Here is a 15,274-nt window from a genome sequence, read left to right on the forward strand (position 1 = left end):
ATGCTCTCCATTTTCTTTGAATTCCAAATATGCCCTACAAAAATTTATTAGGGACAATTTTGTAATTGCAATAACCATCCTTTTTCCCCATTTTGACACCATAGTCTATTAAGAATTAGAGACGGAATCAAGATTTAAGATAATGAATTTCTACAATAACTTTAAGTTAATAAACAATAATAATTGAGTGCATATTTAAATATTCATAAATATTTATTTAATTATTAACATATATTTTACTCCCTCCGGATAAAAAAGAGTGTCCACTTAGCCATTTGCACACTCCTTAAGAAAATACTACTAACTCCTAGACGAATATAGGTAATTTGACTAAACCGCCTTTAATTAAATAGGTATTGAAAATTGATCACATATCACTTAATAGGGCCAAATCTAGAAAGATAAGGTTAATTCTTTCTTAATTTAGGGCCTGTTTGGAAAGCCACCCAGGTAATTAGAATTGCGGGTAATTACACAGTTTGAACTATTTATTTGACCAAGTAATTATACAGTTAGGTGGGAATTGGGTGTAATTGAGAGGGTGTAATTACACTCTCCAATTCTCAGGGAGGTTTGAGAATCGGGTGTAATTACACCCTGTAATTACAGGGTTACTTTTTTGCTTATTTTAATTTCTTTTTATTTTTAATTTATTTTTTATTTCTATTATTTTAATTTCTTTTGATTTTTAATTTAATTTTTATTTCTATTATTTTTATTTCTTTTTTATTTTTTAAAATGTAATTTTCTTTTTATATTATTTATTTTTCATTTCCATTCTTCTCATTCTAACCTTTACTTCTTGTGGTTCCATATAATTGCTCGTACTTTTTTTTAATCTTTTTATTTTATTCATTTAGCATAACCGTGTTATTATTCTAATTTTTGAAACTACACCTCTTAATATTGAAAATAATGAGTCATTAACAAACTTGACATATAACGAGTAACGTTATTAAATTAGAATTTCGTTGTGAGGTTATAGGCTTATATTTTCCCTTTCTTTTGAATTATTTACTTAAATTACGTTGGCACTTACTTATATAATGTTGGAATTTGACATTAGAGTATTATGTTAAACTTTTTCTTTTGGATTTTGAATATAGGTTATACTTTCAATTTTAAGTTATTTGCTTTCACATTGTATGTTATTTATTTTTCACTTACACTTGATGGATTTTTTGTGTCTAACATTTGACTAATGTTATGACATTATATTTATAAATATTATTTTTTGGCAAATATCCAATCCATGACGTTCTCACAAAAAAAATCATTCTTTTAAGTTTTATAATTAATTGTAGATCCATCTTACTATGTGACTATGTGAGAGAGAGATTAGAGCAGACAGAGAGAGAAATTAGTTGGAAGTTGTACTAGCTCAGTTGCAACTAAACCTACCACCCTAACCTGATTAAACTGATAAACCAACTTTAATCAATGAAACACTTTACTTTATTAAACTGAACTAATTAATTAATTAATTAATTAATTTATAGATGCTCCTCCACACACGCATTCATAGTTGAGAACTGTGACAACTGTTTTTGCAGATCAACCCCTTTTTCTTGAACAATAAAGAACCAAATACTATGCTATATAGTACTAATAATAATATAGTTTAAAAAAAAAAAAAAATAGGAGCAGTACATCACACACTCTCATAAGATCAACCCCTTTTCTTCTTTTCACCTAATAAAAATGTTCTTCTACAAAGCCTATTCTTGAATAAAAAAGCAATCTTTATGTGTTTTAGTGCTTATGGGTACTCAGAGTTTTTTTTTTTTTTGATCTGCAAAGATTAAAACTTTAGTGTATTGACTGATAAAGAAAATGGTTTGACTGATTTTTACATTCGTGGAATATTTTTTCTTGGATTTGTTTGAGTGTTTTTAGTAAGTAATGGAATCAAGAATGGATCATTATGAGATCATGGAACAAATTGGGCGTGGAGCATTTGGTGCTGCTATTCTAGTTAATCACAAGCAAGAAAGAAAGAAGTAAGTAAATTTTTTATTTTTTATTTTTTTAACTTGAATGCTTATAAAGATTTGAATTTGATGTAAGTTTTGATTTTGTTTCTTGAATTTCTTTTGTGGGGTTTGTTGAATTAATAGGTATGTGCTAAAAAAGATTCGATTAGCTCGACAAACGGAACGGTGCAGGAGATCTGCTCATCAAGAGGTAGTACATTGTGTTGTTTTGTCAATTTTATTTTGGTTATGTTTTTTACCTTTTGTGCATTCTTTCTTTGTGTAGTTACTAATAACCTGTTTCGGCGAGCTTTTGGGAAGTCAAAAGTGTTTATTTTCTAGAGTTGAGGTATTTGGTCGACCTTTTAGGAAAAAAAATAAGTAGGCGTTTGGTCATAGAAATCAAATATTTTCCATTTTATTTGGAATTTTTGAAGTTGGAGTTGAAGATGGGATTGTGTTTCGTTATACTTTTTGCAAAGGAGAGAAGTGAGTATGTTATTTGGAATTATGAAGTTGGATTTGAAAAACAGGTTATAAGCTGTTTTTCAAATTTGGAATCCGACTTCGAGTTGAATTTGGAATTTTCATGGCCAAACACTGATTTTCAAATAAAGCGAAAAATTATTCCGGAAATAAGTGAATAATCTTTATGGCTAAACAGGTCCCTAAGTGCTTTTGAGTAGTAGCGGAAGCTATTTTTCAGAAATTGAAAAAGTAGTTTTTCTCCGGAAGCACTTATGGAATCTTGGCCAAGCATATATTGTTGCTCTAATATTACTGTAAGTGCTTTTCAAATTGATTAGTCAAACACAAACTGTTGCTCTCCAAAAGTACTCTTTCGAAAAGCACTCGTGACAAAAAGCACATTTCAAAATAAGCAGATTTTGGAAGTTGCCATAAATAAGGATACAGAAATTTTGGTGCAGGAAGAAGAAGAGATGTTCTTTAGCTAAAATTGTTGGATATGATGGCTTTTTGTCCTGAATAGTATATGTTCAGACTGAATGTACTGGAAGTAGAAAAGATTCTTTTAGTTTACTTTTTTTGAATATGATGGCTTTTTGTCCTGAGTAGTTTATGTTCACCAACTATTGAGTCTGAATGTCACTTCATTTGGTTTTAGAGTTGAATTTCCTTTTTTTTTCCCTGATTCTGGTTTTACCTGATTTCTTGTCTAGCTTCTGTTGTCCATTGAGAGTGTTTTCATATCATTTAATAAAGATCATATATCTGTTATTCACTCTATGCTGGGAATTTAAGTGAAACTTCAAGCATTAAATGTGGATTCGCCGCTCGATTTGATCTCTAAATTCTTATGTTTTTCTAGTTGTGCTCCATTTTGTCTCTATCATATACATTTTTCATTTCAATATGTTCTCCTCTTGGATCTTGCTGCTTATTTGGTGCATGAGACTCTTTTATCTATGTAAATTAATGCAAATGCATAGCTATTTAAAAATATTGAACGAAATTTTATTGCTACTTGCATTGTGCAGATGGCACTAATTGCTCGGCTTCAACACCCATATATTGTTGAATTTAAGGAAGCATGGGTAGAGAAGGGCTGCTATGTTTGCATTGTTACCGGCTATTGTGAAGGTGGTGATATGTAAGTCTCTTATTAACTTCTCATTTTTCATTAATTTAACTGCTAAACTAAAGCTTAATGATGCATATTTTGATAGGGCTGAACTGATGAAAAAAGCAAATGGGCAATATTTTCCAGAAGAGGTATGTTAACAATATATTTTAGTTTATTTTTTCACTAGGACATATTTATTATACATCTAAATTGTACACTACGGATAGCAAAGCAAGTGTATAGCTAATTTAAGAGTATAAACTTCAGTTAGTTGCCATTTTCGGGTGTCTCATCCTTCAAGGAAATGTTCACAATGCAGAACCTTCTGAAGTGGTTCACTCAAATACTGTTGGCTGTGGAATATCTGCATTCAAATTTTGTACTGCACCGTGACCTTAAAGTGCGTATCTTGTTCTGTTAATTTTATTTTATTTATTTCTGTTTCCAATCTATTTTTTGAGGTAATTTCTGCACCCTTCCGTGGCAGTGCTCAAACATCTTTCTGACCAAGGAACACAATGTTCGCCTCGGTAATTACCAACATTTTTGTTCTTTTATTGCATTGGAGATGAATGTAGTCGACTTTTTCTGATGTAGGCCTTCATAATTTTCTTACCTTATACTTTTTTTTCTCCAGGGGATTTTGGCCTTGCGAAAACGTTGAAGGCTGATGACTTGGCTTCTTCAGTATGTATCTGATACTCGGTGCTTTTCTTTATCATTGGCACCTAAGCTACATAGCTCAAACTAGTTTCTATATTCCTTCTTAAAATGAAATGTAGGAAACAGTATGGACCGGGTGAATCAAGTTGGTATTGTAATGCTTCTGGTTAATTACTTACATTGTAAAAGTGAATCTGACAAAACACAGACCTAGAGACATGCATCGGTTTATATGGCTTATATTGTTTATAACTGGCATAGACACATTTCAATCATAGTTCAGTATCTTATTTCCACCTCTTTTGAATTTTCTTTACTCAACCCCGATCCATTTTTAGAAGCTTAAACTTCCAATTTGACCGTCCATTCCATAGAAGGAAAGAATTATCTTGAAACATGCCCATTATGGAACATGTTCAAGATAGATTCAGTATACTTGAAATCCGACTGAAAGTACGAAATAATGAGAAACTATTAGGAAATACTCCTTGGTATCTATAGATGATGTCCTCTGTGCCCAACACGTGTCATTTTGGATCATATATGAGCAAAGGACTTGCATGATGATTTAGCACAATCTGTGCTATATTGTGCCTAAATAAAACTTGGCATTTTGTTCTAAATACTTTTCCACTTAGCAAAGACATAGCAAATGGGAACCAAGGTTACGAACAATCAGGAGCATTACATTGGGGATGGACCTAGCCCATCCCCACCCGGTAGGCCGAAGAAAAAATAACAAGAAATAATGGAAGATCTCACTTGATAGAACTAGTTGACATGAACTTCTAGTGGAAGAAATGTCTTCAGTAAGCTGATAGTGTTGTTCTATATTGCAGGTAGTTGGAACTCCCAATTACATGTGCCCGGAACTTCTCACAGATATCCCATACGGCTTTAAATCAGATATTTGGTCCCTAGGTATGTTATTATTCCTTTACTTCATCCAGGTTCAAGTGCATTATCTCAAGCAATTTTACTTTGCAAATGGTATCAAATTGTATGGAAGTTTTTATGTCTGCACATTCATTTGCAATAATTTTGGGAAGATACAAACCTCTGTATGTCATATGTTACCGCGCCTTTCTTTTCATAAAGTTATCTTTTTTCCCAATGCTGAGAATACTGGTTTTTTGTGGCAGTAATCTCGTGTTTATTTGATACACACACACACACACACACGCACACGTGTCATTGTGGGCTTCTTCTATGTCTTAAATCCGTTCATTTCTTGACCAGGCTGCTGTATGTATGAAATGGCTGCTCATCGCCCTGCATTTAAAGCATTTGTAAGACTTCTTGAATTTGTTTCTTTTAGCTCCATTTCAATTCCTCCGATACATAATGAAATGGAAACTGACCTTATTTTTTTTATCTTCGTTGATTAATTTACGTATGGAAGCTTAAAAACTGAATCTGCATATATAGAGACCTTGGGAGGGGAAGTGCCCTTTGTAAGTTAGTGAATTCAAGTGACAAGTAAATCCAAATTCCAACTATATTGTTGAACTGTCCTAATTATATTGAGAACTCAGCTTAGACTCCTAATAAGTTAAAACTTTATCTCTAACTAAAAGATTAAGATAAAATCAAACCGAAGTAATAACAACAAACGAATAATTTCATAATGATAAAGGACAAAATATTCTTTCTCAAAAAATGGTAAAGGATAAAATAGTCTAAAATGCTCTAATATCTAGATGATAACTATGAAACTAACTGTAAAATAATCTAGAATAGCTATAGTTCATTATCTTCTACAGCAAAAACCACCCAAATCTCTTAGACGCTGCAGAAGATCTTCCAACATGCTGGACTTATGTTCGGAATACGTACAATCATGCTTGTTCGATGGTACACTTTCTAGATATAACTTGCTTTAGGTCGAGAAACTTTTCCACATAGAGGTTTCAGCTACTTAAAGCGAGAGTGCGTCCAAAAATTGAGAAGAGGTCCACTAATGTTGTGGTGAAGGAGGCCTACTATGAGTATATTGGATTAGTAACCGGTTAAATACTAAACTAGACAAAATTTCGTTGAACTATTGGAGCTATCAGTGTGATTGATCTATGAGTTACTGTGGCCTACTCTTTAAAACAGTTAACGCTGAATGATGAGGTGAGTCTTGGTTGTGGGAGCAAATAAGTGAAATTTCATCTCATATATTCTCCTTACTGTATGTTTGTTTCCTCAAAATGGGAACCTTTTGCTACTTATACTGAATTTGACACTTTATAATGATTCAGGACATGGCAGGACTGATAAGCAAAATTAACAGATCATGCATTGGTCCGTTGCCACCTTGTTATTCTCCGTCCTTGTAAGTCAGGCCTTTGTTTTGCGAGCATAATTAGTCTTTGTACTATAGCTTTTGCTCATAAGTGTTTACTTGATAATTTGTATGTGAATATCTAGTCATGTTTTAGGAAACAATTTTTCTTCTTTCCTTTCTCGTGACTGTTAACGTTCAGCAATGGTCCCATTTTCCACTGTGTTCCGAAGCGTGCACCACTAGCCCTGAGGATTTCTTGGTTATCAAAAAGAATTGTTCTACAATGGTCTGTCTTCTCCTTCCTCAGGACACGTGACAGTTTCTTTACATTTGAAGCAAATGTAAATACTTCGAAATACTAGAATCCGAAATCATGTATACTCATAATCCTTATGGAAGATGTTACCTGTTCAAGATATCATGGAGGTGAATTTTCACCAACCTTTTAGGAATTCCATCAAAATTTTATCTGGAGAGGCCCTAGAATGTCAAATTGAGATATCCTGAAGTTTGGGGAAATTGGGTAATTAAGAAGTTGTCAGTTCACTATGTTAGAGTTAAAATTTTCTTTTTAGCTCATCAGTTACATCATGTTTCATGGGCCTATCTTATTTGATGAAGTGTTTGTTCGAAATGTAAGCCAGCAACTTGGTTTCACTTAATTTCTGGTTTTTATTACTCGGACTAACCCATGCAAATTACAGTTTGAGAAGCTAAACTTGAACAATATTTTGTCATTTCTATCTTTCTTGTGCTCTCTTTAGCCAGCATTTATATGGATTGTACGTACAATAATATCACAATGCATAGATACTAAAGTTTTTCAATTTTCAGCGAACAACATATCCGAGTCTCACTGTGAATGCTCTCTTCTGTTACATGCTTATTTAAGATGGTGTTATTTTCACAGAAAAACAGTCATTAGAGGAATGCTGAGGAAGAGCCCCGAGCATCGGCCTACTGTAAGCTTACCAAATTAGCAATTTAACTTTTGTGTCAGAATCAGAATGTCATGTTGGTTGTCTGACCTCCAAATTTTCAGGCATCGGAACTCCTGAAGCACCCATATTTGCAACCTTATGTTGATCAGTATCGACCATCCTTTAGTCCCCCTCCGTTAAGTTCTCCTGAAAAACCTCTCACTGCTGGTCGTGACTCCAGAAAGAATATGGTGGAAAGCCAAAGTAGTACCAGTTCATGCAGTGATAAAGATAGTTCGAAGTCGAGCGAGAAGAACTTGCAGGAAATGGCTTGCGATGATGACCATAAAGGCAGTAACACGAATGTTGCCTTTGTTGATCACGAAGACTTTGAGCAACATTATGGAGTCGATGCATATCCTGAAGATGCAGAGAACTATGAATCTAGGAATATTTTGCATGAAGAGAAAAAATGTGATACAGAAGCTAAGCAACCCACAACTATAAAAAATATTATGTTGGCTTTGAAAGAGGGAAAACTGAAAGAACATAGTTCCCCAATGAGGAGCGGAAAGACAAAGGTCGGTGGTACTGGTGCAAACAAAGCTAAGATTGAAGCATCACCGAAAGTTCAAAAACCGAGTTCACCTACTCCTACCTCTAAATCTAACGCACAGACACCACCTCCTGCATCAAAGCAGAATGAAGGAATGCATACTCTGAAGAATCAGGTATCAAGTCCCTAATCCTCTTAACTTGACTAGCACTTGACTCTGAGTTTGATAATATCTACACCCTCTGCCCTAGTTTATGTGTCACTCCTTCCTTTTTAGTCAGTCCCAAAAAGAATGACACCTTTCTATATTAACTAATAATTTAACTTTGAACTTCCCATTTTACCCTTAATGAGATTTATAGCCATACAAATAATCTATTGGCTTATTTTAACCCACAAGTTTCAAAAGTCTTCTTTTCATTTTTAAACTATGTGTCCAGTCTAACACCTTCACATAAATTGGGCCTGAGGGAGTATATTTTAATTACCTTTTCCTTGCAGTTGCCAACCGCTGAGTCCACCCCGAAGACTAAACCAAGAAACGAGGGAATATCTCCGTCTGGCACTATAAGACAAGTCGTCGATGATAGGTTACCTACAAGGCCAAGACAGAGAACACCACCTAACCTGACTAAGCAACCGTCATTTTCTGGAAGGCTACAGCAAGTGGATCATGATGCCCTGAATACCGCGAACAATGATGTAAAGTGTGGTCCAAATAACCAGTCGCATGACCCTGAAAGGATTCCTAATTCTTCTCCTGATGGCTATCATATACATGCGAGAAAGAACGGTCCTGAAGGAATTCCTATTTCTTTTCCTGATGGCAGTCATATACTTGCCAAAAAGAACGGGATGCTACATTCTCGAAAAGTTTCATCAGGAGCTTCAAAAGGAACGCAAACAGAGAGCAGCAATTCTGCTTCTTCTTCAGTGTCGATCCAAGGCTTTGGCCTTTGTGATGAAGCAACAAATCATTTTATTAACTTGTCCAAACAAACGCGTGGAAATCATGAACAAGCTGCTGAAACCGAAACAGTAGGATCAAGACCTTCCTTTTCAGTTACTACATCATCACACTCAGATAATGCTTATAGTTCAAGGGGAAACCAGGACGATAACCAGAAATTTGAAGCAGGCTCCACTGAAAATTTTGAGGAGAATCATCGAAGTTTGGACGTTGGTGCTTGCGAAGAGAGATCAAGTTCGTATGTAGCTGCGGATACTGTATCTCCGCGCTTGATAGAGGCTGCTCTTTGTGAGGGTGATTCCATAACAAGCAAGCCTGATACTGTGTCTGATATTTTGCATCTGATGGACCCCAGTTTAATATCCTGTGGTGACGAAAAGTCTATAGCAAGGTCGTCATCCTCCACAACAAAAAGTGTCTCTCCTGCTACTCCACTCGTTTCCTCGAGCCAAAACAATCTTCTCCACTCTAACCTTACTTCAAAAGCCAATGGCGATGGCAAGCTTTTTCCCAAGGAACTCTTTTCCTCAACACCCGAAAGTGCCTCCCCTTCCACCTCTCCTATTTCAGCCAGCCAAACCAAGGGAAGTGTTCCACCGAATGTGGTTCTTGAAAAAGCAGCTTCGTCTCAGCTCAAACCAGCTTTTGATGATATCATACATGTCATAAGGCACAGTAGTTTCCGAGTGGGTATTGAGCAACCAGTGATTGACGATTTGGAGAGAAATGTTGATGTTGGGAAACTTATGAATGTGGTAAGAGATGAGCTTGATAGAAATCTAGGGTCTCCTATTGCTTCCAAATCGTCTACTTCTGGATTGATGAGTGTTAAATCCAATATATCGGATAATGTCCATAATAAGGAAATGGATGTTAGAAACCCGAGCAGTCCCAACTCTTCAGGTCTAGATTTAGTTTCTTCAGAACCAGCAAAGACCAACACAACACTCGTGGAGGAGGAACGACCAGTAAAGGAAATATTAGATGTCAAATCTTTTAGGCAGAGAGCTGAGGCACTTGAAGGGCTGTTAGAAGTATCGGCTGACTTGTTGGAGAATAACAGATTAGAAGAGCTCTCTGTTGTTCTTAAACCATTCGGGAAGGACAAGGTGTCGCCGAGGGAGACAGCTATCTGGTTGGCTAAGAGTCTAAAAGGAATGATGCTCGATGATTCTGCACGAAATTCATGATACAGTATGGAGATTGAATGTTCATCACTTTCATTAGTGTATCTCTCCACTTTGTAGCTTTTAACTTTTTGAAGCTTCAATTTCCAATTGAGTCTTTCGGCCTCTAGTATGTTAGCAATTCTTTCTTTCTAGTAATTGTAAATAGAGAGCAGACAAATCTGAACAATTTTTTGTTCCGCAAAAGTAAGAATGTCTTGTAACATTACCTTTTACTTACTACTATCACGATTTTGATATGTTGTACTCTGCTGTTTCAATCGATACATAAACTTTCGAGTCACTTAGTTCTTACTTCTAATGTGTTATAAATATGTGATAAGTAGATGATACTATGAGCATTAATCAATAGTTTCATGATGCCAAACAAATTGTTGATTCTCTTGTAGCGATTGATTTTCCTGTTTCTGCTCAGGATCTTATTGATAATGTTCTTGGATTTGGTAAGAAGTATGAATATGTGGTTGGCAACATCACATATTTTCCATGTCAACTTTCTTTAAAGAAACTTTTGCTTCATGAGAATTGGTTACAGAAAAGAGAACGATTCAACTTTTCATGTTCTTTGAACAACTCCTCTTCAAACCACCAAAGGCTTCACCATGGCCGGAAAACGGAGAGGAAGACCAAGGACAATACCTTTAGCAACGTTTGTCGATCCTGCGGGTACTGGAGAACAACCAGGGAAGGGGACGGCAACTACTCCTGCAGTTACGCCTGCTCCTTCTAATGGTAGTGTCGACCCTAAGGTGCTTGAATCTATGCCGACCACCCGTGATGTGTCTAAGCAACTTCAATTAAGCGGTTCCCCTACTTCAGAACCAGCTAAGAAACCCGAATTAACCCCAATGCCAACACCAATTGTGACTGAGAAGCAGAACCCCAATGGAACGACACCGGCAGCGAAGGACCAGAGTAAAATTACAGACAAGAAGAGATTACCGGAGGACTCGTGGGTGAACTTGTTTGCTAAAAACAGATCAGTAGGGAATGGTATGTCTCTCTCTCTTACATTCCTCCGCAAATCGTTAACGGCGAAACAGTGATTCAACTGGATAAAAATGAGGTAGACCGAGAAACAGAAAAATGGAAATGCGCCCTAATATTGTACGTTATCGGTGATACTCCTGGGTACAACACTATGAGCAGATTTATTAAGCACAATTGGTCAAATGTAGCAGCCCCTGACCTGTTTATGCACGAAGAAGGATATTTCATAGTGAAGTTTATGTCCATGACTGATATGCAAGAGGTGTTATACGCCGGGCTATATACCATCAATAATCGACCTCTTATACTGAAGAACTGGACTGCCGATTTTGATTTTGATGCAGACTTCCCCACTTGCTTCTCTATTTTGATTAAGCTGCCTAAACTTCCCATGAACTGTTGGGGGAGTGACTCACTTAGCAGGATTGCAAGTGCTGTAGGCATCCCAATGTTTGCTGATGAGTGCACAGCCAAAAAAACGAGGGTGTCATTTGCTAGAATGTTGGTGGAAATTGATACTACTAAGCCTCTACCCGAAGAGGTGAATGTGATGGATCCCAATGGAAGTAGGTTTTTGCAACAAATTCACTATGACTGGCGACCCATGTTCTGTAAGAAATGCCAAGTGGTTGGCCACTCATGTCCTGATGAGCAGCCTAAATCTGGCCATGTTTATGCACATTCAAAGAGGAGGAGAGGAGCTAAGAAAATAGTCCAACAGTGGCAGAACAAAGATGTGGTTACTCAAACAATTATAGAACCAGGTGTGAACAGGGATAAGGGCAAGCGGACTCAACCCATACAAAACCCACTAGAATCCATGAAAGAGCAGAACCATACACAAGAAGCATGTCCAATTATACACATAGCTACAAATTATGCAGAAGGGTCATCTCAAACACAAAATCCCGTAGAAGAGCACTCGCCCGGGCCAGGTCTATCCTGGAGCTCCTTTCCTAAACTGACCCCTACCCATGTGAAAAATAGTTTCGGATTGTTGACAAGAGTTGAAGGTGGAACAACTATCGAACCTCTTGACCAAGGAGGACAATCACCTAACTCTCTATGACTTGGTTATTTTGGAATGTTCGGGGTGTAAATAAACGATATAAGCAAAAAGAGATAAAGAATATTTTAAGGAATAAAAGCATCAAGTTGGCTTAAACTAAAGATCCTCAAACCAGCCCTCAAGAAATTAAATGCTGAGGAGTTCAAGACAGTTACTCAGAAAATCTCTCAAGCAAGAACTGATTTGGCTGCAACGCAGGAAATGCTGATCACTCACTGGTCCGATGATTTGCAACAGAAGGAGAAACTTATCTTGCAGAACCTAGAAAGATGGTCCAAGATTGAAGAAAGCATCCAACAACAAAAATCTAGGGTCAACTGGTTGAAGGTTGGGGATTCTAACACTAAGTATTTTTCAGCAGTAGTCAAGGAAAGGGCACACATAAAGCAGATCAAAGAACTTACCTCCCTTGCTGGGATTACGTTGACTGATCCTCAGGCCATAAGAGATGAGATCATAAATTTTTACAAGGGGCTAATGGGCACGGCAGCTACTCAACTTCCAGCAGTTAACAAAATAGTTATGAGGCGAGGACCTGTCTTATCTCACCAACAAAGACTTGATTTATGCTCCACCATCACTGATGCTAAAATTCTAGACAGTTTGAATTCTATTGGTGACGATAAGGCCCCTGGTATTGATGGGTACAATGCTAAGTTCTTCAAGAAATCCTAGCATGTAATCAAGGATGAAGTTATTGTTGCAGTCAGGGAGTTCTTTATCAGAAGCAAACTATACAAAGCCATAAATTGTACTGCTATCACACTCGTCCCGAAAACTGAAAATCCAACTAGTGTTAAGGAATACAGGCCAATCGCATGCTGCTCAATCTTATACAAACTTATCGGCAAAATATTGGCTACAAGACTCCAAAAGATGGTTTCTAGTATTGTGTGTGAGGCGCAGACAGGTTTTATTCCGGGAAGGAAAATTGGAGATAATATCATTTTAGCTCACGAACTTGTTAAATCCTATACTAGGAAACATATATCTCCTAGATGCATGATTAAAATTGATCTCCAAAAAGCTTATGACTTTGTGGAGTGGATTTATCTAAAACGAGTTAAGGAATGTTTATCCTTCCCTGATCAGTTCATTACCTAGGTGATGGAGTGTATCCAGTCAGCGAACTATACCATCCTGATCAATGGAGAGGGTACCGAGCCTTTTGATGCGGCCAAAGGTCTTAGACAAGGAGACCCCATGTCTCCATTCCTATTTGCAATTGCTATGGAATATCTTAGCACAGGACTAAGTGGTTTGTCATATGTGAAGGCATTCCATTTTCACCCTAGATGTGCTAAGTTGAAAATCACACACCTATGTTTTGCGGATGACTTGCTTCTATTTGCAAGGGGGGATAGCTCTTCTGTTAATGCTCTACTTCAATGCTTTACCCAGTTCTCCAGTGCTTCAGGCCTCCAAGCAAATTTAGGAAAGAGTTCAATGTATTTTGGAGGTGTATCCTCAACTCAGAGGCTGGAAATTCTACAACTATCAGGCTTTTCATGTGGTGAACTACCTTTCAAATACTTAGGGGTTCCTTTATCCACAAAGAAATTGAACATCATGCAATGGCAACCACTTATCCTCAAAATTGTGGCCAAAATCTGTTCATGGACAGCTAAAAATCTTTCATATGCAGGCAGGGCCCAGTTAGTACAAACTGTCCTGTTCGGTGTCCAAGCTCACTGGGCACAACTATTTGTATTGCCTTCTAAAGTGGTCCAACTCATTGATAGCTACTGTAGAAGTTACTTGTGGTCGGGAAGTAACAACATCACTAAGAAGGCTCTAGCTGCTTCAAGTATGCTCTCCAAAATGTGTAGGTGGTCTTAACTTGACAAATATAAGTTTGTGGAATAAGGCGACTATAGCAAAGACTCACCTTGCACAAAAGCTTACAAACTTTGGATCAGGTGGTGCACCTATATTATATAAAAGGCCAGGACAAAACACAATGCACCCCAATAAAGGTGATAGAAGCAAGAAGTACCATGAACCATGTGCAAGCGAATATAAGAGCTAAGAAAAGCTTCATTAGACAAGTGTACTTTCAACTGTTAGGAAATGAACCTAGAGTCCTCTGGAGGAACTTGATTTTTCAAAATGCAGCAAGACCAAAAGCCAAATTCACGCTATGGCTTTTGATGCACGGAAGATTGTTAACTACTGATAAGCTGCATAAATGGGGAGTACCAGTTGATCTATCCTGTGTTTTCTGCCACAACCATGATGAATCAAGAGAACATTTATTTGTTGAATGCATATATGGACGGTCCCTGTGGAGCAGACTATTAACCTGGATACAGAGACAACCAATAGCTGCTACTGGATGGGATCAACATTTGCAGATAATCTTGAAGGCAACCAAAGGCAAGACACAGAGGGCTCTACTGTTTAAAATGATCTACACTGAGTATGTCCATTGCCTATGGATCGAAAGAAATGCCCGAATTTTCGAGAAGAGAAGAAAGGAGTATGAAGTCATTGCTAAGGAAGCATATACATGTTGTGTTAGAGCTCCACCTAGGCTAAGTCTTATGTTGCAAAATCTTATGTTTTAGCTAAGTTTCGAATCAGTTTGTGATTTCATGGATAGATTGGCTGAGTCAGTCAACTATGGTGCTTGTAATGGTTTATACTGGTGATTAATGGAAGGGTTAGTTACCAAAAAAAAAAAAAATTGGTTACAGTGTTCCAAAGCTACGTTGCTCGGATTCTCCGAAAAGATTGACACACCATGTTGAGTTTTTTTAAAATGCACTACTTTTGGATCCAGCATGCACCTGACAGCATCTTTGAAGAGTCCTAGCAATATAGTTGCAAGGAGCTTGACACAAGCTTTTGCTACTTAGTCATTCTGTCTTAGAATACACTAATTGCTTCTATTATGTCTTTGTTGCTAATGATGTCTTGAAGTAATTTGCAACTTCATATGATTTTGACAAAATAAATGACGATACTTGGTACTTTGAATTTGTTGCACATGCTTAAATCACCCAACCAAAAGACAATTTTTTGCTTTAAAAAAATGTCTATACATTGGTTTTGTTCATGTGAATTGTTACATGAGCAATAACGTATGC

At 36.8% G+C, this 15,274-nt stretch overlaps 1 protein-coding gene across 1 annotated transcript; it reads left to right on the forward strand.

The window, feature by feature from the left end:
• The first annotated feature begins 1,780 nt into the window (after positions 1-1,780).
• Positions 1,781-10,381, forward strand: LOC132065526 (serine/threonine-protein kinase Nek5-like). The gene is made up of 13 exons (XM_059458954.1): positions 1,781-2,000; positions 2,118-2,184; positions 3,473-3,585; positions 3,662-3,707; positions 3,878-3,958; positions 4,046-4,088; positions 4,196-4,245; positions 5,061-5,142; positions 5,461-5,510; positions 6,468-6,541; positions 7,404-7,455; positions 7,536-8,144; positions 8,471-10,381. Exons 1-13 carry the CDS (start codon positions 1,903-1,905, stop codon positions 10,127-10,129), a joined length of 3,024 nt encoding a protein of 1,007 aa, XP_059314937.1. The 5' UTR covers positions 1,781-1,902; the 3' UTR covers positions 10,130-10,381.
• The last annotated feature ends 4,893 nt before the right edge of the window (positions 10,382-15,274 follow it).

This window comes from Lycium ferocissimum, chromosome 7, assembly GCF_029784015.1.
Source record: "Lycium ferocissimum isolate CSIRO_LF1 chromosome 7, AGI_CSIRO_Lferr_CH_V1, whole genome shotgun sequence".
In the NCBI taxonomy this organism is placed as follows: domain Eukaryota; kingdom Viridiplantae; phylum Streptophyta; class Magnoliopsida; order Solanales; family Solanaceae; genus Lycium; species Lycium ferocissimum.

Excerpts from the sequence above, each read along its gene's own strand:
- LOC132065526 (XM_059458954.1), top strand. The coding sequence starts at position 1,903 with ATGGAATCAAGAATGGATCATTATGAGATCATGGAACAAATTGGGCGT. Across the intron at positions 2,185-3,472 it reads GGAGATCTGCTCATCAAGAG|ATGGCACTAATTGCTCGGCT; the intron begins GTAGTACATTGT and ends TGCATTGTGCAG. Across the intron at positions 4,089-4,195 it reads GGAACACAATGTTCGCCTCG|GGGATTTTGGCCTTGCGAAA; the intron begins GTAATTACCAAC and ends TTTTTTCTCCAG.